The 22,570-nt window shown below is 38.3% G+C and overlaps 3 protein-coding genes across 4 annotated transcripts in view; 2 read left to right on the plus strand and 1 right to left on the minus strand.

Annotated features, from left to right (window-relative positions):
- Window positions 1–1,538, minus strand: part of tcf12 (transcription factor 12) — an 84,563-nt gene extending 83,025 nt beyond the window's left edge. Inside the window, exon 1 of the mRNA XM_056395193.1 lies at window positions 1,370–1,538. The gene's annotated coding sequence lies outside the window, so the exon portion shown is untranslated. The remainder of the gene's footprint in view (window positions 1–1,369) is intronic.
- LOC130181666 (uncharacterized) lies at window positions 687–8,356 on the plus strand. 2 transcript variants are annotated; one of them, XM_056396070.1, is made up of 12 exons: window positions 689–1,191; window positions 2,497–2,592; window positions 2,987–3,578; window positions 3,980–4,046; window positions 5,599–5,691; window positions 6,089–6,172; window positions 6,284–6,343; window positions 6,444–6,557; window positions 6,896–7,005; window positions 7,325–7,416; window positions 7,560–7,659; window positions 7,783–8,356. In XM_056396070.1, exons 1-12 carry the CDS (start codon window positions 841–843, stop codon window positions 8,049–8,051), a joined length of 2,028 nt encoding a protein of 675 aa, XP_056252045.1. In that variant the 5' UTR covers window positions 689–840; the 3' UTR covers window positions 8,052–8,356. The 2 variants fall into 2 exon arrangements, 1 of the variants encoding a protein (XP_056252045.1); XR_008829626.1 differs by lacking the exon at window positions 7,783–8,356 and having other exon boundaries at window positions 687–1,191; window positions 6,896–7,000; window positions 7,560–7,577.
- Window positions 8,357–9,649: 1,293 nt separating this feature from the next.
- znf280d (zinc finger protein 280D) lies at window positions 9,650–22,448 on the plus strand. The gene is made up of 18 exons (XM_056381531.1): window positions 9,650–10,078; window positions 12,890–13,014; window positions 13,190–13,395; window positions 13,535–13,634; window positions 13,794–14,018; window positions 14,130–14,201; window positions 14,330–14,436; window positions 14,653–14,837; window positions 16,719–16,876; window positions 16,972–17,072; window positions 17,163–17,309; window positions 17,752–17,886; window positions 17,984–18,210; window positions 19,234–19,374; window positions 19,479–19,547; window positions 19,644–19,759; window positions 19,852–19,873; window positions 20,394–22,448. The coding sequence occupies exons 2-18, from the start codon at window positions 12,897–12,899 to the stop codon at window positions 20,782–20,784; spliced, it is 2,520 nt and encodes an 839-aa protein (XP_056237506.1). The 5' UTR covers window positions 9,650–10,078; window positions 12,890–12,896; the 3' UTR covers window positions 20,785–22,448.
- The last annotated feature ends 122 nt before the right edge of the window (window positions 22,449–22,570 follow it).

Raw genomic sequence — 22,570 nt, forward strand, 5'->3', positions numbered from 1 at the left:
TTGCAGTTTTGTGGTGATTTTGTATCTCTTGCTAGTCATTTTCTGTGTTTTTACAAGTTTTGTGTTCCTTTGTGATTGGTTTGCTTTTTAGTCAATTTGCATCTCTTTGTAGAAGTATTGTATCTATACTGCTATTGGTTTGTATCTCTTTGTGGTCATTTTGCATCTCCATTTTGTTATTTTGCATCAATTTTCACTTATCTTATTCCTCTTTATGGTCATTTTGGGACTCTTTGTACTGTTTCATGTCTCTTTGGAGTTATTTCTGTCGCTTTGTTGTTGCTTTGCTAACCTTTGTTCTTGTTTTGCGGTATCTTGCTAGTTGTTTTGTGACTTTGGGTCTGGGTCTTTTTTAATCTATTTTTTATCGTTTTGTTTTTTGTCTTTTCGTGGTTGTTCTGCATCTCTTTTAGTTGTTTTGAGTCTCGCTGTCTTGCATCACTTATAGATGCTTTGCATATCTTTGGGGTCATTTTGTGTGTCTTGGTGGTCATTTGATTGATTTGAAATGTTAACAGTCACTTCAGATGGAGGCTCTGGGTCTGTGCCCATAAGGCCTGTTCAGTAATCCATCAATGGATGTAGCAATATTCACTGTTACTGTCTCTCCTCCTCGACTACATGTTGACTGCGTTAAAAAAAAAAAAACACTGAAAACTACATTTCCCAGAATGCAAAACGGCAAAATCACCATACGCTTGTGTTTTACGCTTAGCGGTCACATTCACCAATTGCTGGAGCAGACTATTGGTCAGGGTACTACAAACAACTCAGAAATGGTGGCAGTCTTCAGTCTATAATCCCTGGTTTCTTTTTGCACCGGTGTTTACTTCAGTAACGATGCCGGGCATGTGTTCCGTGCCGGGCTGTAAGGGCTACAAGAAGGCCAGGTCCCGGGGAGTCGTATTCCACTCTCTGCCTACAAGAGACCCAGAGCGCTGCAGAAAGTGGTTAAAGGCCATACACAACCCCAAATTTGACGAAAACACACCAGTAAGTAAATACGGCAACGTACGAGTCTGTAGCCAGCATTTTAAACCGGGAGATTACGAACCGGACATACAGGCAGAACTAATGAAAACAACGCCCCGAAAAATCCTCAAGTCAAACGTAATTCCGTCTGTTTTCTCTGGAAGACAGGAAGAGGACCTCAGCACCTTTCTGCCCGCAGGTGACAGGAGCCGGACAGAGGTAAATCTTTACCTGTAAAAAGTTGCTTTTTAAAGATAATGTTGGCTAGAAATCAAAAATGTGTCTTGTATGAGCAATTTCGCCCCTTGAGAGAATGTTATTTCAGAAAATAGGAAAATAGAAAATAGTTGAAACTTGTGCATTAAACACTGAAATCTAAGGGAAAAAATGGTATTACCCGTCTCATATTGGAAACTCCTGGGGACGGTTCATTTCACGAGTTCATGAGTGCTGTGCTGAGGCTATAGTAAATCACGTTTTAGTCATTATGAGGCACATTCAGGGCCTTCGATGAAACGAAGCAAAATGTTTGTTTAGTGGACACTGGGGCACCGAGCGCGTTGTTGGGTTACGCATGCGCACTGGCCTTTTAATAACAGGTGAGGTATATGCACATGTTGCTGCTGATTGGGTAACATCTCTGACACACCCACCAAACGAGCCTGTCCACTTCCACCTTACCGAAATTGGCTGCTCTTCTTCACCTAGGGGGCTCTCCTGAGATAGTCCTCAATGATGCGCATGGAGCTAAACTAATTGTTCACTACGTTTCTAGACAAAAAGCCCAAATTTTATTAAAAATTTTGCAAATATATGGATTATATATCAGAATTGAATTAAAAAAATATTAATGTCTTTTCGTTTTTCTAACAAGGTAGGGGATTTTTCCCATAAAAGGCTAGCACTCTGCTGATGTATGCTGAGTGGCTGGTTAAAGATTAACAACTAATTGTAACAGGACATCCTGCATCAATGACACTTGGAGTCTACAGCAGTTTTTTGATATGAAATCAAATGAACGTGGTTAGAACAGAACAAAAACTTACCTGTGCTGTATCAGAAGCCATGTTCCAGCTGGTTCCAGCTGTGTTGTTGTCCACAGTGATTTTGATTAGACATGATTAGAAAACAGTGGCACAACTTTAGAAGTTGGTTAAAATATTTATTATTGTGCAGCAAACACAATACTTCTTCATCCAAATGATTTTAAGAGTCTCAGAGGAGTCTTCAAATACCGTCAGAGCAATGATAAGCATTTTTAAATGACATCGTGGGTTTTTCCAAAATCACCAGGGATTTATTTTTGTGAAAAAACAAACGTTTAACTCTGTGACTCGAATGTAATGGCCGTACATGAGAGGCACAAACTTGGGTTGTAAAAAGTATTTTGTTTACTGCACTGTACCAACGATGAGCCACTTTGGGCTCCAAAGTAAAAGTGGTGGACACTGTCGAGTACAAAATGTCTATAAAAATTGACTGCAAAGTGTGCTTATATCAAAATGTTTTTTGTTTTTTAATTAGTCGAACGCTCCCAGTACAACTGCTCAAGCCTCTACCTCAGTGGTTTCAGGTCCCAGCGTGGACAGTGTGTTGCAATGGGCCTCTGTGTTAACTTCAGTAAGTATGATGTAGTAAACCTATGTCATTGAAATTTGACGTTTTGTTTTCACAGGTTAATCTGTGGTTAATTTGTGTTAGGAAAGAGTTTTATAGATATAGCAGTAAATCAGAAGTCTACCCTTTTTGAATTTGTTCTACTGGCTTAACAATCACTGTTTTTACTCGAGGGGTCCGACTACATCTTCCTTGAGTGTTCAAGGTACTGGTGTGGATACTGCATCACCAATTCCTTTACGGATAACAGATGACATCGGCCCTTTTTCTGTGTAAATGAGTGTTACATGCAGTCAAAAGTACAGTATATTGGTATTGTGAACCCCTCCTCAGATAATCTGCACACACATCTACTTTTAACTAATTTAGAATTATACATCTGTCTCGGTTATCCCAGATTTCCTCAGGAGCTTCAAGCACCTCATCCCTGTCCCCTCCACCAGCTCAAACCAGTGAGAGTTTGTGCAGCGTGGCTTCAGTCGATTGTCTGAATGAGAGCTTCCACCAAAGGACTGAATCCAGCTCGACCGCGGCATTAAAATCAGACAAGAACACAGAAAAAGACTTGAGTCAGTCAAGGACTATTGTGAATGACAGTTGTTTGATGGAGCTGTTCAGGAAGTGTCAGACATGTGGACAGACCATAACCAAAAAGAAGGTGTCTCACTGTGGTGCACAGAAGAAGGTGAGGTGGAGCTGCCTTGGTGGACACAGGGGCATATGGATGTCATCACCTCACCTTTGGGAGGCATTTCCTGAAATCCACCTTCTTACAGCTCTCGCCATTCTTTTTTCTGGAGGCACCTTTACATATTTTAAAAAATGGGCCAAACATCTGCACCTGAACTTCATGGGGAATAAAACCTTTTTTGAAATTCAAAAGGCATACCTCAACTCAGAAAGGAAACAGATGATCAGGACGGAGCAGGAAGGGATCTGTGCAAAGGGGCTCCATCAACAGCTGGAAGTGACTCCACTTCCCATTTCAGGTGACGGTTGTTTTGTTTCTCCTTGGAAAGATTATGGAAAAATGCTTAAAAAACTAAATGAGAACTACAAAACCTGAAGTTTTGTCCCATCCATCCATCCTTCCACTCCAACATCCTCCTTATGGTATGGATCTGTTCTGTAAACACACGCACACACACCCACACCCCCCCCCACACACACACACACACACACACACACACACACACACACACACACGCACGCACGCACGCACGCACACACATTTGTAAGTGCCAGCTGAATGTCTGTTTGTTCAAGTGCAGCTTTTACATTACATTACATTAATGACTCAGAAATTGAAATCTTAGTGCATATTACTATATATAGAATTGTACATATTGCTAAACATTTTACTTGTAACAATTTTGTTTTTACTTTAAAGATCCTCTGAAGAAAATCAAGGCCAAGTCGAGGGGAACAGAGAAATTAACTCTATCATCATGGTCAAGGTGAGGCAGCAAGTACAGGTTATACTTGTCATTAATTGAAACTGATTTTAAACAATCAAATCTGTTCATTTTAATGGTAAGTACTAATCAGCATGTCTAACTGTTTTGTATAAGCATCAGTGCGAGCGACCCTTTTCACACAGTAACTTGATGACTTTGTATGTAAAAGAAATTGTTCACTAAAGCTTGAAATATCTCTTAAAGAGATACAGGAAGTTTAATGCGATAAAAATGGCGGAAAAGTGAAGTGGTTGAAAAATCAACTATGGCTTTATTGGAAGAACTTTTTAGTTGCGCTTGCCAATGGTCACCACTGAAGATATGCGACATTCAATAAATAATAAATTAACATATTTACCAGGATGGCACCCGAACCTGCAGCATGGATGTCCGCTGTTTGACCATTAACGTTCCTGTCCAAGTCACTCCTACAGAAACTTCATTGTATTTTCAATAGGCTCAAATTGATCTTTCAAATCATTATGTGATATGTTTGGCAATAATTCAAAAAGGACTACTCTTACATTTGTATGAATATATACTGTATGTTATGCTTTTTATAGGCATTGTTTTTTTTCAACTTCATACCATGTATCCTCATCTTTCAGCACAAAATAAAGTGAAACATAAATAAAGACATTTAAAGTTTTTATTTACACAATGAACCAGTGTGCCTTGATTTCCGGGAAATCCCATACCTCCTATTTGTTGTCATATTTCCGAATTGTGATACCAGAGATGTGACTTTATTTTTTATAACCATTAAGAACTAACTAATTTACCTTAAGAAGACCACAAAATTACTTCTAATTTATTATGTTTATTAAAGAAAACCCATAATAACAGATTCGTTGACTGAGTAAGAGCAGTGAACTTTAAAGTACACCAAGAAGTAAAAGATCTGAACAGGTGCAAAACTCTTTTTCTTTATTGGCTACTGACCAGAACTTCAAACTATTTTTAAAGGCTCAATAGTGACTGACAGTTTCAATTACAAAAGTCATGTTGCTTCATTGTTGGCTCATGAGGTGGCTTACTGCACAAGCTTGTAATTTGCCAAGGCATAATTCTTCCAGTTTTGGGTTTAAATAGTATCATATCTTTTATAATATGCTGTTCAAGAAATGATTAATGAAACTACTCCAGGTTGTGAGTGGTTTTAAACTCTAACTGAAGCGCAGCAAAGTTTCAAACAACTACAGAAATATTCTACAAATCATCACCATCTCCTGTAACCATAAGTAATATACTTAACTATAAATAGTTTACTCACTTATGTCCAGATTCCTCAGTCTACTCCAGAGGTTATAGAGCAGTTTTTAGGATTAGAGTCTCGTAAGTGTGACAGAGATAGCTGTTAAAAAATAATAAATTTGTGCCTCATTTTGACTGTAATACCTCCTTTGACCAGTGACACATTCAGACAGAATCTACCAGGTAAACCTGAAACAGGTATATCTGTAACTCAGGTGTTTTGTCAAGCCAAGGGTACATTTTAATTTACATTTTCCAGATGAGGTTTTGTGTCTAATGATAATTTTTCTTTTTACAGTTATGAAAAGATATCCTCAATATCAATGACTTCTACTGGGACTTGCCGACCTAACGCACTGTCAAGTGTTGCACGTGTGTCAGCCTCTGAAAGGTAAGCACATTCACAGTCACCAGGACATTTCAGTTGATGCCTGAGCCCCTCGACCACAACAGATCATTTTGGATTTTAACCGTAATCTTGTAGTGCTAAATGAAATTGTTGGGATACTTGCACATTTTTTATCATTAAAATTAAACATACAAGGTACTGTAGCTTTTTATTAGCAGGACTGGAAACATGGGTAAAAGAGATAGATGACATTATAAACTATGTGGCCAGAATTGAACCAGAAATATAGCAGTTACTTTGTGTCAATGCAGACTGCTGTACAAACACAACACCTTTGTATGGCCTTGTATTCATCGCATGGGTGTCACACGAGAGAATTAACGTCCACATGCTGTAACATTTGATTAGTCATAAAATGAATTTCACTATGTGTCTGCAGAGGTAAAACGAGTCAGCAAGATGATGTTGAACATCAGAGTGAAACTGCACCTAAGGCAACAGAGGTGGACAGGCTCCAGGGCAGGTTAGTAATGATCTTTTTCAGAAGGTACATTTCATTAGGTGTATACTGTTTGTCTGTCAGTACTGTATTGAATTTTTATTCAATGTCCTCACTGTACTATGTCATTTTCAGTTTTGAGGAGATGGAGGTCACCATCGACGAGCATGAATGCACTAGTGTGAAGAACAGAATGTAATTTCTTACGATATTGTACAGCATTTATTGTATCTTAATTTGTGCTTCTGTGTCTCATTTGAATCTATCATCACATTTGTTTTTTTTTATCTAACAGATCTGACTTAGATAATGATATGGAAAACATCAGAGAAACAACTGATCTCAGAGCTGCAGGAGCAGATGACAGCTGTGATGAAAGAGTCTACGTACCACTCATTCCTAATCAGAGGTACCTGTATGACTGATGAGGCTCATTTTCAAGAATGTTTGTTAGAAAATTTAAGTTATTTTTGAGTCATTTGAATTTATTATTATTCATTATTCATTTATTTAATTGAGACAGTATAGGTACATGTGTGCACATCCTTGCTAAAACCACAAATTCACAAATGACATGCTGCACCTCTCGCTCGCTTTTTTCCTACATTGCTTATCTTTAACTTGAGGACTTGTACATCGGTTGAAAGAAGTATTATGTGAAAAGGTTTAAGACTGGAGAGATATCAGTCAAGAATTGTCAGGTTTTTTTACGTTATGGACACACATTACTGTGGTTTTCTGTTTCAGGTCTGCAACATCAGAACTTTTACTGGAATGTGAAGAGGAGGATCTGGAGCCGTGGCAGGAACAAACTTCAGAAGTTCATTTGAAAGATGAGGATGACACAGTGGAGTTGAGTATGTAACTGCATTTTCTATAAAGAACATGTTGACGTGTTTTTAGACATTCAACTTCTGTACTCCACTAAAATGCAAATAACTCAATAACTTGAGTCAAAAACATGTCAACATAAATGATTCAGAATGGCTTGCTGTTTTTGGTTAAATATCAATATTAGTTAATAATAATATTGATATTTAAGTGATATAAAATAGAGATGTTTAGTAGATGGAGTGAGTTAGACTACTACCATGTCTGTGTGCTGTTGCACATATTCTCAGCTAAAACGTTAATTTAACTTGCATCCAATTTTTGTCTTTTTGTACTTTGTTACAGCTGATGACCAAACAGATTATAAACCTTCACCTCTTCAGAGAAATGCAGTGAATAAAACAGAAACCCCAGAGCCTGTTGTCTACAACAACCAAGTAATGTTATTAGAATTATTGTATGTATTCATTTGTAATAAATTAGTTGAACCACTTATAGCTTGTCATCTGATTTATAAAATGTTTGTTATGTGTATACTGGTTCTGAATGTTAGAAAATTGATTCTGTTTCTATTTCCCAGGGATTCATTGTGGCTTCACCACAATTAACAAGCAACACTGAGTTCATTGGCTCTGTCGGGACACAGTGTCTCCCCAGGAATTCATTTGCAATAGTTCCAGGTAAAAGTGAGAGAAGCTCTGAGGAGACTTTTTTTGTAATTATTTTCAGCCTTATATTTTTGTGATAATGTAATTTTTTTCATCTTTAGTCGACCCTAAGAGTTTGTGTGTTGTTTTTTTTAGCTGGTCACCAGCAACTTCTCCAGAAAGTGTCTACAGCCACAGTAACACCTGAGGCCTATGCTGGTGTCCAATCTTCTGAGATGCAACAAATCAGCGACAACCCTGTGTCCTTGTCCAGTGTCCAGGGTCCTGCATTATATACAACACTGTCTAACCAGCTGCAGTCAGACCGGTCTGACTCACAGGCCCTCTCTGTATCTATTTCTCTGCCTTGCTTTACCATACTTGAATTTGAATCAACTGGCACATCAAACAACCAAGAAATATAAAATTTAAGTGTAGCAAGAGAACAGAAACAGTTACAATGGATATCAGTTCATATCAGTTGCACAAATAAAGAAGAAGAAGATGCAAGTTATCTGCATATTTAAGCATCTGTGCACGCCACTGAATCTGTTGGCTCTTCTAACATGGCTGCAGTCTGGGGAGCCCTGCACACAGCACCTGTTACCTCCTTCTTCCAAGTCCAAATGAAAAGAAATTGTTGGCAGCATGTCAGTTACATTCCACTTCACTGGTAAAGGTTTTATTATTATATTATGTTCAGTAAAATAAAGTCATTTGTCAAAACCCATTCTCAAGTGCTTCATTGCTGTATTATTGAAATGCATGGTATTGGATCATAGTTTTTCTATAATACATTTAGATTTACTGTGATCAAGGTCTCACTGTGCAGCATGTTGATTTTGCTACCACAAGTTGGACTAAATCTGTTCCCAAACTCTCATGTCCTCCTTTGGAAGCCTCCATCCCCATTCAAACTGATTGCATTTTCATCAACCAGCACCAATACTGAAACTGAAAACTAGTGAAAGAATGAGCTAAGTTGAATAGAAAAGTGGTGGGAAAACATTTGTAAAGCCTGCAAACGTAGCAAGTGTCTGGAAGCTACATTTAAAGGGGCAAAGTGTGTCAACGTTTCACTGCTAGCAAATAACTCACATTAATGAACACTTTATGTTTACAAATCATTTGAAAATAACATTTTCATATTTCAAAGCTGTTTTTGTATTTGAAATGTAGGTTCTCCCAAATTATGACAAAAAGGTTTTTTTAACTTGATGTTTTTTTTTTATTTATAACTTGGTTTGCAATGCTAAATATTTAAAGTAGTCTACATGCCAGTAGAATTGACTAAAACCTTTTCTGCATCCCCATTAATTTTCTCTAAAAAGTAGACAACACCTCACTCAAACCAAAGAAAACTTTTGTAAAATGAATGTTTACTTTTGTAAATTATGCAAATGGGTCAAAACCACTTACTGTGACCTGGGTGTGGTCAGAAGCAGAGCAGGTGAACTCAGGTTATTCTGTAGCCAGTACAGCAGCCATAGAACCACAGAAGGGATCACAGATCTACTTTAGCCCTCACAACCATAACTACTGATTACAAACATGTTAGAAGACCATTGTAGTTCAAGTTTTTGCATTGACTTTTCACAGGTGAAATTGATAAAGTAAACGTGACATTCAGGATCACTGTTCTAAATACTGTCACACTGTTTTCAAAGCTGTAACTCCAACTCTAACTCACTGAAACCTTCTATACTAAACTACAATCTAGTCTTTTTTGACCCAGTATTTACACCTGCAAGTAATGATCACGTATGAAAAATATGACTTAATTGCTGAAAATTACATAGACTGGATAGACCATGTTAGCTTTTACTTCAGATTGGGAACTGAATTGCAGGGCTGTACTTTGTCAGACCTGTAGCGCCTGCCAAAGGGCAACAATCACTACCTGTTTGAACTGTCGCCCACTGTTGCATATAGTTGAGCTGAAGAAAAACCAGAGTCCAGCAAGTGCTTGAAATAAAATAGGATATGATGAACAGAAAGGGGGTTGTAGCATGGATTCATGTGGTCTAATAACACACCCATGGCCCACACTCCAGCACAGTAGGTGGCAGTAATGCACCTTAGACACTAGTTACCATCCACTATTCAACAAAAAGAAAGAAGACCAAGACGAGGACGATGAAGACGAAGAAGAAGAAGAAAAAGAAGAAGAAGAAGAAGAGGAGGAAAAGATGCGGCTGGTAGTCTGATTGGTGCAGACAGTCTGAGTGTTTCCGCCGCCTTGGGCTAGCAGATGTACTTTCCACCCCCCTCTCTCTCCCTGTGTGAAATAGTCCCGCACCATCTAAACTACATCGTCCTCGGTCCAAGGACTTTGCTGAAGTTAAGTTATCTAGACACGGTTCTGAGGGTGGGTGTGAGAGAGGCAGGCAGAAACTCAGAGCCTGCACACCACACTCTGAGTGCAGTCTTTGTCCCAACATCCACCTCTCAGGTAAGACCAACGTGCAAGCGGAGCCTCGCAAATGTTATGGAGCTGTGATCGATACGTAACGTAACGACACGGTGCATTGGAGATGAAATGTGCTGGGAGTCTTAAAGATCCGCTTTTGTGCTCAGTGCCTTGATCCCGACACTAGCTGTAGCAGTTGAACCACAAACGTTAGCTAGTTAGCATTAGCTATCTTGCTGTTGAAAGGGACCGAGAAGCTAATAACAGAGAACACAGCACCGAGCTAACGCATGCTAATGTTAGCTAGTTATGTGCTAGATCTGGAGACGGTTGCTAACAGTTGTGTTTTCATTGTAGTAATTCAATGTTTAATGAATTTAGCATTTGGTTTTGAAGGGAAAATATTTGCGCACACTGAGGCTGGGTCAAAACTAAAACAGCAATCTTTACACTCCCAAATCATTTCACCAAACTATACTGCTAGAAAACAGCTTGGGCCCTAGTTTATTCCTTGTCACCCAAAAGCAAACAACGATGGCTAAAATTATATTTTTTGCCTTTCTATAGTGCTTAAAATAGAAATGTGTCTTTATCTGAGAAAAGGATTTGCACCTGCATCAGCAATCTCCAATGGCAACCAATACTGTCGCCATCTTGGAAGATAATTAAAAAGCTTTGTTCCAGTAATAATAGTTATAATTTCTGTTCAAGTCAGAATAACCACCATATATATCCTACTGTGGCGCTTGACACGTTTATCGTTTCCTCAAATCATTTGCATACATTGTTGTAATGGTTACATGTGCACTGGTTGGCTGTTGCGAAAAGGAAACTCATTTATTTTAAGCTGTTCTACTACTTTTTAAGTGACTATGATCAGTATTTTGATATTAACATTGGCTCAGATGGATAGGTGATGTTTACAGTTTCCCCTCGGCTGTACAGGTTTGGTTTTAATATTCTGCTTTCACCTCTCTCACCAAAGTTTGCTTTAGCCAAAGCAAGCAGCTGTTTTGAGAGAGAAAGCTCTTATAAAGCAACTCAGCACCACATACCCAACACCAAATTGCAGACAGACGAACTGGCCTTTAGATTTGAGTTTTTTGCAGCTTATTAGGAGACACACCTACAGCTGAAAGGAAATGTTGCTCTGTGTCTGCTTGATGTTTAAATAGGCGACTGTTTGCATTATGCAACATTATAAGGTGATATTCTGTCAGTGTTGTGTTTATAGCTTGATGTTGACTCCAAGTGGTTAAAAATAAAGTAATGCAGGTCTAAAGGTCCACTAATATGTGTTTTATTAACAATGGAACAAATGAGTGCATGTACTGTGAGAGTTGTTGCTGAAGTGTTTCAAAGGGCTTTTTAGTGTTTTTCAGCCAATTTTTAGGTGTCACCATGGACAAATTCCACTCTTATTAACCTTGTTTCCAGCAGTGACTGGCAGCTAAACTCAGTGCTGACCAAAACAGAGGACTTACTTTCATCAGGTCAGAAACAAGGCTCCAGATGAATGCTAATATTACTCTTTTTCTGGCTATTTTTGGCTAACATGCCAAAACAACTTATGAAGTGCACAGTATTGCAGAGGTTTGGGTTTTTAGCTTGAAGCCCTCTAGTTTGTTTAGCCAGTCATAGAGTGGTAAATATTATTTCATTTCATTTTGCTGTTACAGAGGAAACTGTGTGTCAAAGCCTTTATACAAAGGTTGTAGAAGTGTTGTTGTAATGGTTTAAGCAGTTCATTTTTCATGTAGCTCTTTAAAAATGTCTAGCCACTGTCCTAGAGTAGGAGGATCCTCTTTGCACTATTTCCTCGTGATTAATCTCTTGGTCATCGCTAATAGAACTTTAACAAGACACCAGTTTTCTCCGTTTGTACTTTTCAGACTGGTTTTGGGGGTTCACCATGTTGTAACACTATATTTGTGATTTTCCCTGCTGCCTTCTGCTGAAACATGATTCTGTCTGGTCCATTTTTGTGCTAAGGAAGTCAAGATGAGCCTGCTTCTCAGAAATGTGTTTTCTGTAGAAGAAAAACATAACATGAGGCAACGGATACATTTAATAGGTTAAATTGGAAATACTGGATGGTTTTTGGGCCTGTTAAACATGGGCAGTAACTCTGATAGGCTGACTGGTAGAAGCGCAATAGTGCAGCAAAATTAAAGGTACAAACAACCTGTAATATAACACTCTCTCAAGTAAGAGGCTCACCTAAAAATAAGTGTTCACTCCATTCAAAGAGACCATCTGCTGCTCTGTAGAAAAAATGCAGATTGTGGTTCAGCACAGCCAGTGATTGAGTAACATCCATATAGGAACAGACTGACAAGGTTGTATATGGTCGGTCAGCATACACAATATCGGGACACTAAAATCAAAGCAGCAAAATTTAATTCAGCCATCATTTTTTTTCTACACTTGTGCTTTTCCTACTGTGACGTGTCAAAATGTCTTAGTTGTAAAAGATCTATAACTGTATGTTTTATTAATTTCCCTTCTCAAATGATTTCCCACACTTATTTTTACATTTGATCTCCTTGCCATCTGTTGAGACTACGCTGGGTCTACATTGTTAAAACTGAAAATGTTGAGGATGATTGAATGTCTTCAAAAACGTGGCATTTCTTGCTGATAAGTGTATCAAAATATTTCATTATCATATTTCGATATTAAGAGTTTATGAAATAGCTTGACTTTTCGTTTTGGCTTTTTCAGAATTAATTTTGATATGAATAAGTTGGATGTAGCATACATACGTTCTGGTCATTGCTTTGTAATATTAGTATTTAAAATATTTTAAAAATGCTTCAGGATTGGTTAGATGTTGTGTTTTTTGTGTTGCAGCTCCACAATGTCTGAACTTTTTATGGAGTGTGTTGAGGAGGAGCTGGAGCCGTGGCAGAAACAAGTTCCTGAAGTTCACTTGATAGAGGATGATGATGATGAACCTATCTTCGTTGGAGTGCTCTGTATGTCATAGCACATTTTTAAATATATTAATGTTAAGCATTTAAATCATAATATGAAAATTACAGTTGCTTGTTGCACATAATCTCTCCTTAGAGTTTGCTTTAATTTATTTACTTTCAAGAGCAAAATGTCCCGTTGAAGTGCTTATTTAGTTCCTCTTGTATGTTCTTGCAGCTAATAACCCAAAGGATGGTAAGCCTAACCCTCCACCTCCTCAGAGGAACAGTGCAGGGAAACAAGAAATAAAGCGTCCTGCTCCTCAGCCTGCCGTTGGCCCCGCACCAATAATGCTGCCACTGAATGTGGTTGGAAATGCTGTGAATACTGCAGCACCCAGTCTGACAACAGTGACTCCGCAGCCTGTTATTGTCAATAACCAGGTATTGTTGACTTAACTTCTCAAATAATTTGAAAATAAAACAACTATCTGGTTATTGTGATTTTGTTTTGAATGCGGTAAACAGCTTTTTAAATTAGTGTGGTTGATACACAAAGTTATGGTTTCAAACTTTTTTCCAGGGCTTTATTGTCACTTCTCCGCAAATAACAAACAACAGTGAGTTTATTGCCTCTCTTGGGACACATTACCCCCCTGGGACATCATTTACAATTGTACCAGGTAAAGCTAAGTATAACATATTTCTGATGATCTTCTTTCCCCTCTAATGAGTGATTTTGTGATGTAATAGAAAAGCTTCATCAAAAGCTTTTATAGTTTTAATGTGGCAATGCCAAAATTGTCTTAAGGATTTAAAGATTTGTATCCTCTGTTTTTCAGCTGGTCAGCAGCAGCTTTTTCAGCAGGTCAGTCCAGGCACAGTAATACCTGGTGCTGTCCACAGGCCTCAGGTGCAACAAATCAGCAACAACGTTGTGACGTTGTCTAACGTCCAGAGTCCTGCTGTGTATTCAACACAAACTAACCAGCTGCTACCCAACCGGCCGAACTCCCAGACTCTTCAGACCTTCTGTCTACCTATACAGGCCAATAGCACCAACAGAGGTAGGTAATTTTTTTTAGATTTAACCATACTTTACCACGCTTGTAGCTCAATCAGCTGGCAGTGACTTAAATGTAAATGCATTTTTCATACATTTCATGAATTTCACACAGATCAAAGCCCAGTCAAACGATTGCTACCACAGCAAATAGACAGCACTGCAAAAAGAGCAAAGCTTGATTTGGGTAAGTGTCTGTTACCACAGGATTTGTATAGACACTGTTTTTTTCATTCCTGTAAACAAACCTTAAACCCAAAAAGTTCCTCTTTTGTGTCAGTATCTTATTTGTAACATCTAACTGGTCTTCTGCAGGGCCTGCAAAAGTAACTGTCCGAGTGGAAAATGGGATTTTAAAGCAAAAGTGCTCCAAGTGTCAAGAAGAATTCCTTACACAGGAAGACCTGAATTTTCATATGACAGTGAGTAAAACTCTTGTGAAGTATAGACCATGAGTGGAAACAAAAATAACATAATGTAGATATATAAAAAACAAACAAAAACAAAACAAAAAACTGTGCACTCAGATATAATTTCTTATTCAGTAAAATGTTCTTAATGTGTTTGCATCTTTGTTTAAACAAATCAGACATCAGCATGAAGTTGAAATATTAATGTAAAATGCTTCTTTATTGCAGAATTGCTGTACAAATATTGAAATTACACCTACATCAGCCCAGAACATGAGTGCAAACAAGCGCATTATGCTGGTCTCAGATTTCTACTACGGCCGGTTTGAGGGAGATGGGAACAAAGAGATGCAGAAGACCAACACTACTTTCAAGTGCCAGAGCTGTTTGAAAGTTCTCAAGAACAATATCAGGTATGACAATGTGTTCGCTTGCCCTTAGTAAAATAGCAGGGTAATAATCAACTTTTTCCCATATTTTATGGTCTTTCCTTGCTAAGTATACCATGTCAACTGAAAATATAAAATAAGGGGCACAGTGCAGCTTTGAATTTTGCATTATGACATAAGTCCAAATATAAGTCCAATATTCACTCTCTTTTAGCTGTTGGTCTCTACCAACTCCTGAGTGAAATATCTGTCCCTGTAGTTGCTAAATGCTCCACTATGTTCACCAGTGACAGTGAACCAAAACAGTAAAGTTGCAGGTAGACAGCTACACACTGATGTGAAACTAGCACAGAAAGCTCCATAAAGCTGAGGGGAGCTGCAGATCCAGGTGATAATTCTCTGTACTGAAGGGTCTGCTACCAGCAAACACTTTCATATTGTCATATTGTTTTCATATGGTAATTTTTCTGAGCATTTGAAACAATTATTAAGCAACAGTGGGGCAGTTCACATGGATTTAAATCTATTATGATGTTTGTGTGTACTTGTGTTGTTTGTAACTGCTACAAACTTAAGCTGCAATGTGAGTTTCCTTTTTAAACCCATCATTGTGAGTAAATGTGAAGAAAGTTTCTGGTCCAAACAGTCCACATACAAAAATTCATATTCTCTCAAACAGCAGACTGGGATTTGAAGGACTTGCTGAAGAGAGATCTGTCCATTGCCGGTAAAGGAGTGGACATATTCTTGGGCACTCACTGCAGTTTTCTTCTCTGATGGATGACGGTATCGGACCGTTTTCCCTCTTGGGCCTAAAGATGAAAAATGACTGCTACTTTAGGTGGAGTAAGAACTGCTCCTTTGATTAAATAACTTCTGCTTCAGAACATTGCAAAAAAAGCTTCTGTAAGCTTCTTTTAATGGGGAAACACATTTGTACTGCAACCACACTCAAGGTCATAGTTCATCCACATAAAAATTTCTATTAGGGGAGCTGAGGTGGCAGAATGTACCGGCTGAAAAATGGGCCATGCCTCGTCAGGGCAGCAGTGGCAGGTAACTGGAGGTACTCGTTGCAGCCGCGGAGCGCTACATCATTAGGCAAAACAAAAATCTGTGTGTAATTGCTGATATTATAACAGCCATTATACGTGCTTAGAAAGTGAGGTGCAAGGAGAATACTTCATTTATCTTTAAACCCCTCAAGACCTGGTCCATAACCGCTACATGCATGCAGGCCATGAATATTGAATTTTTTCCCCCACTACTTGACATTGGTTTTGTTTTTTATGTGTCTTGTTTGTCTTTTAAAAACTGAAATATTCCTCAAATAACTGCACATTTCTTGCATATAGATTATTCGTCCTGAAATATTCTTGCACACACTGTTTTGTTTCATGAATAAAGGGATGTGTGTGGCACACACAAAGAAATACATTCATATTGACTGTTATACTGTACATGACAAAGAAAAGCAGCAAATCGTCATGTTTCAGAAGCTGTAGCCCGCAAACGTTGCCATTTTTGTATTAAAAATGATTGAGAAAAGTAATCAATTAAAAATAGTTGCCAATTAATGTTTTGTATATTGATTAGTTAAATAACTAATTGGTTTAGCTCTGTTTGATGCAATCCTGACATTGAGGTAAGGTGACCCTGTTCCCTACCAGGTTATGTGTCTGTTCAGCTGTGGCCAGATATACATGCAATTACATATTTTAGCTACTCTTATATCACCTTTCTTATCTTGTAAATTGAGTTGTTAACAGCCCCCATGTAAATCAGTGGTTTCAGCTCTTCATGCTGACAATCGGTTGATTACCTGTCGGGTCCTTTTGTATTAAAGGGTTATGTGACGTTGCTGTGCTGTGCTGTGCTGTGCTGTGTGTCTACCCCGCCATGCAGGTTCATGAACCATATGAAACACCACCTGGAGCTGGAAAAGCAGAACAGTGAGAGCTGGGAGAGCCACACAACATGCCAGCATTGCTACCGACAGTATATGACTCCATTCCAGCTGCAGTGCCACATCGAGAGTGCTCACAGCCCGATCGAATCTTCAAGTATGACATAAAGATCTGTGCAGCTCAATGTATAGATGTGACAGTTTAGTTAGACACTTAGTGGCCATTTATCATTTTCTTCTTTCCTTTTTCAGCCAACTGCAAGATATGTGAGCTGGCGTTTGAGTCAGAGCAGGTACTTCTGGAACACATGAAGGATAACCACAAGCCCGGGGAAATGCCTTATGTCTGCCAGGTCGGTTGCTTGTTACCGAGTTGTGGTTTGGTTTAACGTTTCTAGGATAACATTTACTGATATTGAAATTCTGTTTTGTTGTTTCTGCAGGTGTGCAATTACAGGTCCTCTTTCTTCTCAGATGTGGAGGCGCATTTCCGAAGTGTCCATGAAAACACAAAAGACCTGCTCTGTCCCTTCTGCCTCAAAGTTAATAGAAGTAGTCATATGTACATGCAGCACTACATGAAACATCAGGTATGATGCTGCATTTCATCCAGTCTGTTGTAAAGCTAGTAAACCTTTCCAAGTGTCTTTTCAAATGTAACACAGATTTGGAGTCGCAGAGCCATGTGCCTTTGTTGTAGTCTCCTGATTCTGTAGATTCGTACTTTTGGTTTGTGCTTTTAGCTCCAACTCCAAGGCTGGATTAATTTTGTTGTCTGCCCAGCACCTTACTGTTATACATAAAAAGATGACATAAAACCCGCCTCTCTTCACCTGCCCTAAAGGAGCAATACATATGGTAGAGGTGGAATATTACAAAATTAATTGCTGTTCTATTAATAGAAATGAAAGCCTTTGCTCTCATACTTGTTATACCTTTCCAGTGAAATAAAGCATCTCAGCATTGGCCTCTACTCACACTGCTTATTAATCACATTTTTGTCTTTCTACACTGATGTTTTTTCTACTTCAGAAAAAAGGGATCCATCGGTGTGGAAAATGCAGACTGAATTTCCTCACCTACAAGGAGAAAGTGGAGCACAGGACTCACGTCCACAAGACTTTCAGAAAACCTAAAGCCCTGGAGGGCCTCCCTCCGGGTACAAAGGTCTGACATAACAAAACCAACACATCATTTATTTTAAATGTTCTTAGATTAATACAAATTTAATTCAGCATCATTACATATTGTGTTATCCTTCCAGGTGACCATTCGAGCCTCCCTCACAGGAAAGACACCCGTAGTGCAGATCTCCCCTGAGCGATCAGGCTTTACTCCAGAAACACTAAGTTTCAGTCAGCAAACCAAACCTCCAGTCAGCGTATCCAAGTCTAAATCAAACGTCTCTGGAGCAGGAAAAGCCAAGACAGCTCAGAACAAGAAGCAAGATGCTCGAAATGGCAAGCACAACCTGGCACTCAGGAATCTCAGGTTATTAAATTTTCTCTTTCACACAGCAGTCGGATACACTACAGCAACAACTGTTATTTTAATGGAAACCTTAACACATTTTTTTGGTAATACAGACTGATAATTTATGCTACAATTAAAAATCAACAAGGGGTCAAATCTATGTTATTGGAAGGCTTTAGGTTAAAAATGAAAAAAATAATCTGGGATGTGGAGGAAGAAGACTGAGCAGAATGGGAGTACTGTCTAAGAAGCATTCAGTTGATTTTGATGGCTGAGTCCTTAATGCCAGTGAACTGATCAAAGATGAAGAAAAAAAGTCAGATTTGACTTTGCTTAGGCTCCTTTATATGAATGCATGAAATGTTTGCACTGCAATCTTAACCAATGTGGAGATTATTTTAATGAATGGGTTTGGCTCTTGGGCAGCTTGAAAAAAAACAAAAACATTTGGGCCCCCAAAAATAAATAATCAGACCCGGACATGTCCATTTTTGGGTCCTCTGAATCATTCAGCATCCCTCATCCCATCCTGGCCCCCACCTCCAGGGTATTTATGACAGCAAATTAATAGATGTTATTAAAGCCTAGACATACACAAAGCAGCTAATTGCTAATTTGCCAGACACACTTCATTATGCTGGCTAAAAATAATATGGTGTTCAGTAGATAGTCTAGGCTTTCTTTCTTTAAAATTGGGCTAATTGGACTCGCGGTATGTTGTTGTATGTTCATGTAGGATAATTTAGTGGTATAATAGAAAAGTCCAGACCAGTAGAATAAAATTAGGAACCTGCAGGCCTCAGGAGAAAATTAAAAAAGGTAATTGGTTATGGGTTTGTGCATTTGCGATAATGAAGCGACTCAAATTGTTGCAGTTAAAATAATTAACACCCTAACAAAACTCACATTGCTTATCCTCTGCAGTATCTTGAAATCTGGCTTCAATCCTGAGAGTCTTTCAAATGTTTAAACAAAGCGTACTTTCAAACCATATGGTTGAACTTTGTGTTTTATGCTGTTTTTCTCATTTCCAATTTGCAGAGCCAGCGGAGGGCGTCACACGTGCATCGAGTGCAAGACAGAAATAGACCACTTCTTTTCTCATTTCCCAATGCTTTCAAATTGTGGTGCATGCAAATATCGTACAAGTTGCAAAGTTTCAATTGGGAATCATATGATAAGGTGAATAACAATTTTAATTGAATCAATATTTGTGGCACTTGATTTTAGGTTCACTGTATTTATTTGACAGATCTTGTGACAACTCTTTCTTTGACATTTGTTAGATTTCATAGTACCATCAAAAAAAACAGATTCTTGAAAATGGATAATAAGAAAAATTCATCTACATTAAAGTAAGTATGCGTCATAACTTGTTTTGCACAACACAGAATACAGTGTTTTCTGTATGAAATTGAACATGACAGAAGATTTCTTTGTTTTTCCCCCAGATTAACCCTGGTCTGTCTCAACTGTGACCTCCTCGTTGACGCATCAGGTGGTGACTTGATGACCAAACATTTAACTGATCGACCAAATCACATATGCAAAGTCATTCAGGAGAAAGGTATGTTTTTTTCCTCTTGTACCAGCTGAGTCATGGCCAGTGTTGAGTCATACAAGTTTCTTGAAAAAGCTCTCTTGTGTTTAACCCAACAGATACCAAAGCCAAAGATCGAGTGTGAGTAGAAACTGCTACATCTTTTCTCTTGTTTGTCTTTAATATATGAAAAAAACACTTGACCGTGTAAAAGACCAAAGAAACATTCATTAAATCCTTAAATGAGTTTGCCAGTGATTTAGTATCACACTTGCATAAAGTTGAGATATCCACAAAAGACAGTTAAAAGAATGGTAAAACAAAGGTCAAGTGCCAAATGCAAGTGATGTCATTTGCTCAGACAACATCATTATCGAATGTTTTTACAAGCTGCCTGTGACTAGTCGAGTGACCTTCATGTGTAAAATTGAGGGAGTTCCCTTTATGGTACCAAAAGAATACAGTCCCAATACAGTTGCACCTCAGGTTTCCTAATCCTAAGTGTAGAGTAGCTGTTTGCAAATGTCCATTACTACTTTCAAATATTAAACTATTTTAATATTTGCTGACAGTGTTTGGTGATAGTTGATCAGAGCCTGTTGGTAATTGCATGTTAATCTGAGATATGCCTTTGTTATGCTGCCTTCTTCTTTTCATTCAGGCATCTCGTCTTGGGGCAGCCAGCAAGAGTCTTGTACCTCTTGACATCAGCACCCGCTCAAAGACCAAAGGAAATGGGCTTGAAACTAGTTGAAAGTGCCACACCTAGAAGTGTTACTGTTGCCACCGCTGGTCAACCAGAACCAGAGCCGATGTTACCAGCAGGTGATCAGAAAAAGGATTCCACAGAAATAATCATCAATGAAGGTTCCATTAAAGGAGAAGTAAAGCAGTCTTCGCTGCCCGCTTCATCGTCTTCCTGCACATTAGATCAGGTTTTAGATCTCGTTGATGGGTCGGTGGATAACTCTGAGAGCTCAGATATCTCAGAGCAGCTCCCTGTCGAAGGGATTGTCCCTGAGCATAGGGAACATGAAACTAAAGCTGAATGAACTCGTACTAAACAATGCACATGACAAACAAGAGAGGTCTGCAAAGTTAAAAATAACTGCGTTGTCAGCCATACCACTGCAGAGTAATTTCTTTTACAAACATCAATTATATAATGATGTTGCTTTGGCTGCTGGTATTTGCTCCTACTACTAAAGATTCATGTGTTTGGTAAGTCAGTTTCAACGCTTGGTGAAAAAAAAAACTTTATCACAGGTTTTTTTTTCTTTAACTCCTCTGCCAAACTTGCATTCCCTAAACCTATGTAAGGTATTATTGTATTTATAAATAAAAATGCATACCCTACAATTTTATTTTCCCCATAAAGTATCTAATGAGAATATTTGCAAACATCAGAAATTATTATTCTGCACTTAGACTGATTCCCTGCAGTGTCTGTTGTTGATTAGACTTAAATGACTGTGGCTCATTTAATATTCCTTAAATGTTTCAAAAACTGGTTGATGTTATCCTTAAGGAAACCCCATCTGCCAGAAGGAGGACAGTACTTGGTTCTGCTCGTGATCCTTAGTGTCAGACTTTATTTGCTTAACTGACAAAGACAAACACATATATCCGTGATCCGACCGTAAAATTCTAAAATAAGATTTACCCCCAAAAACACATTCAGTGGCACAAAATATACATTCTCATATTCGCTTGTCTGATTTGTTAATATAATTTAAATTCTGAGACTATTTTGGGTGTGAGTTGAGATGATTTTTAGATTTTTATCGTCCTTTAATCTGTGGTTTTCTATCATTGTATAATGTGTTCAGTATTTTTTGTGATCACAAGCAGCTCCCTTTTTATATGGAATCTGTGGTTGGTATACCAACAACGAAAACATACAGTATTGCTGAAATGTATACATTGTTTACAGAAAGATCCTGGTTTGTGGCAGGAATGTCAGTCTATAATTGATGTGGAACAGGTATATTGTTGAGAGCTGAGGTGTGAATGTATCAGTAACTATTATCTCGGCACACAGAAAGTTGCTTCAAAACCATTAATAAATTCAGTAGTACATATAGAGAAAATATTAGTATGACATTTATTCCCTGAGAAAGAGAATGATAGCTTCGTGGAAAGTGTGGCTGGGACAAAACTCCAGCAAAGGGGCAATAGGAGGAAAATGACCACAACTATTTGAGGAATGAGCAAAATAATAGCTGTCTTTCTTTCAACTTTATTCATTGCCAGCCTGTAAAAGAAATGCATACACGTTACCTTGGGCGCAGGTGCTCAGCACGACACGTCAACTTGATTAAATCTGTCAATCAGTTTTTATGTCCCAGCTGCTGGTTGATTAAGTTGCCTTTTATTTTGCATTTATTGAAAAAAGGCAAATTCCTGGTGGCTCTGGGAATATTTTATACACTGCGTTTTGTTTACTTTGTGTGGCTAAAAATGGCAAATGTCATTGTTTATGTCATAGATTTTTAAAAAGGGTTTTCCCTTGTATATAAAGTATCGCTAGAGCAAGTCGTTAAATGCATCTATGTCTATGATGGCACTGTAAATGTAACCCCCCCGAGTCTGTTTTGAATACATTCCTCTAAAGATATACTGTGTTCCCCTTAGGACACATTTTCCTCAGAGATCTGTAAACTACTGGGTTTGGATCGGTGTTTTTCTGTTATGTAAATAAATCTTTAATACAAGAGGTTGCGTTTTTGGGTGCTATTTTTCTGAACATTGTTCTCTAAAACAGCCGGACCAGTAGGTCCTGAATGTCCACAGTGACTTAACATGTCTTATTGGAAAGTCAATAAAATGATCGCAGAG

Source organism: Seriola aureovittata, chromosome 1, assembly GCF_021018895.1.
Source record: "Seriola aureovittata isolate HTS-2021-v1 ecotype China chromosome 1, ASM2101889v1, whole genome shotgun sequence".
Classification (NCBI taxonomy): domain Eukaryota; kingdom Metazoa; phylum Chordata; class Actinopteri; order Carangiformes; family Carangidae; genus Seriola; species Seriola aureovittata.

Excerpts from the sequence above, each read along its gene's own strand:
- znf280d (XM_056381531.1), top strand. The coding sequence starts at position 12,897 with ATGTCTGAACTTTTTATGGAGTGTGTTGAGGAGGAGCTGGAGCCGTGG. Across the intron at positions 13,015-13,189 it reads TATCTTCGTTGGAGTGCTCT|CTAATAACCCAAAGGATGGT; the intron begins GTATGTCATAGC and ends ATGTTCTTGCAG. Across the intron at positions 14,437-14,652 it reads ACCTGAATTTTCATATGACA|AATTGCTGTACAAATATTGA; the intron begins GTGAGTAAAACT and ends TCTTTATTGCAG.
- LOC130181666 (XM_056396070.1), top strand. The coding sequence starts at position 841 with ATGCCGGGCATGTGTTCCGTGCCGGGCTGTAAGGGCTACAAGAAGGCC. Across the intron at positions 2,593-2,986 it reads GGGCCTCTGTGTTAACTTCA|ATTTCCTCAGGAGCTTCAAG; the intron begins GTAAGTATGATG and ends CGGTTATCCCAG. Across the intron at positions 5,692-6,088 it reads CGTGTGTCAGCCTCTGAAAG|AGGTAAAACGAGTCAGCAAG; the intron begins GTAAGCACATTC and ends ATGTGTCTGCAG.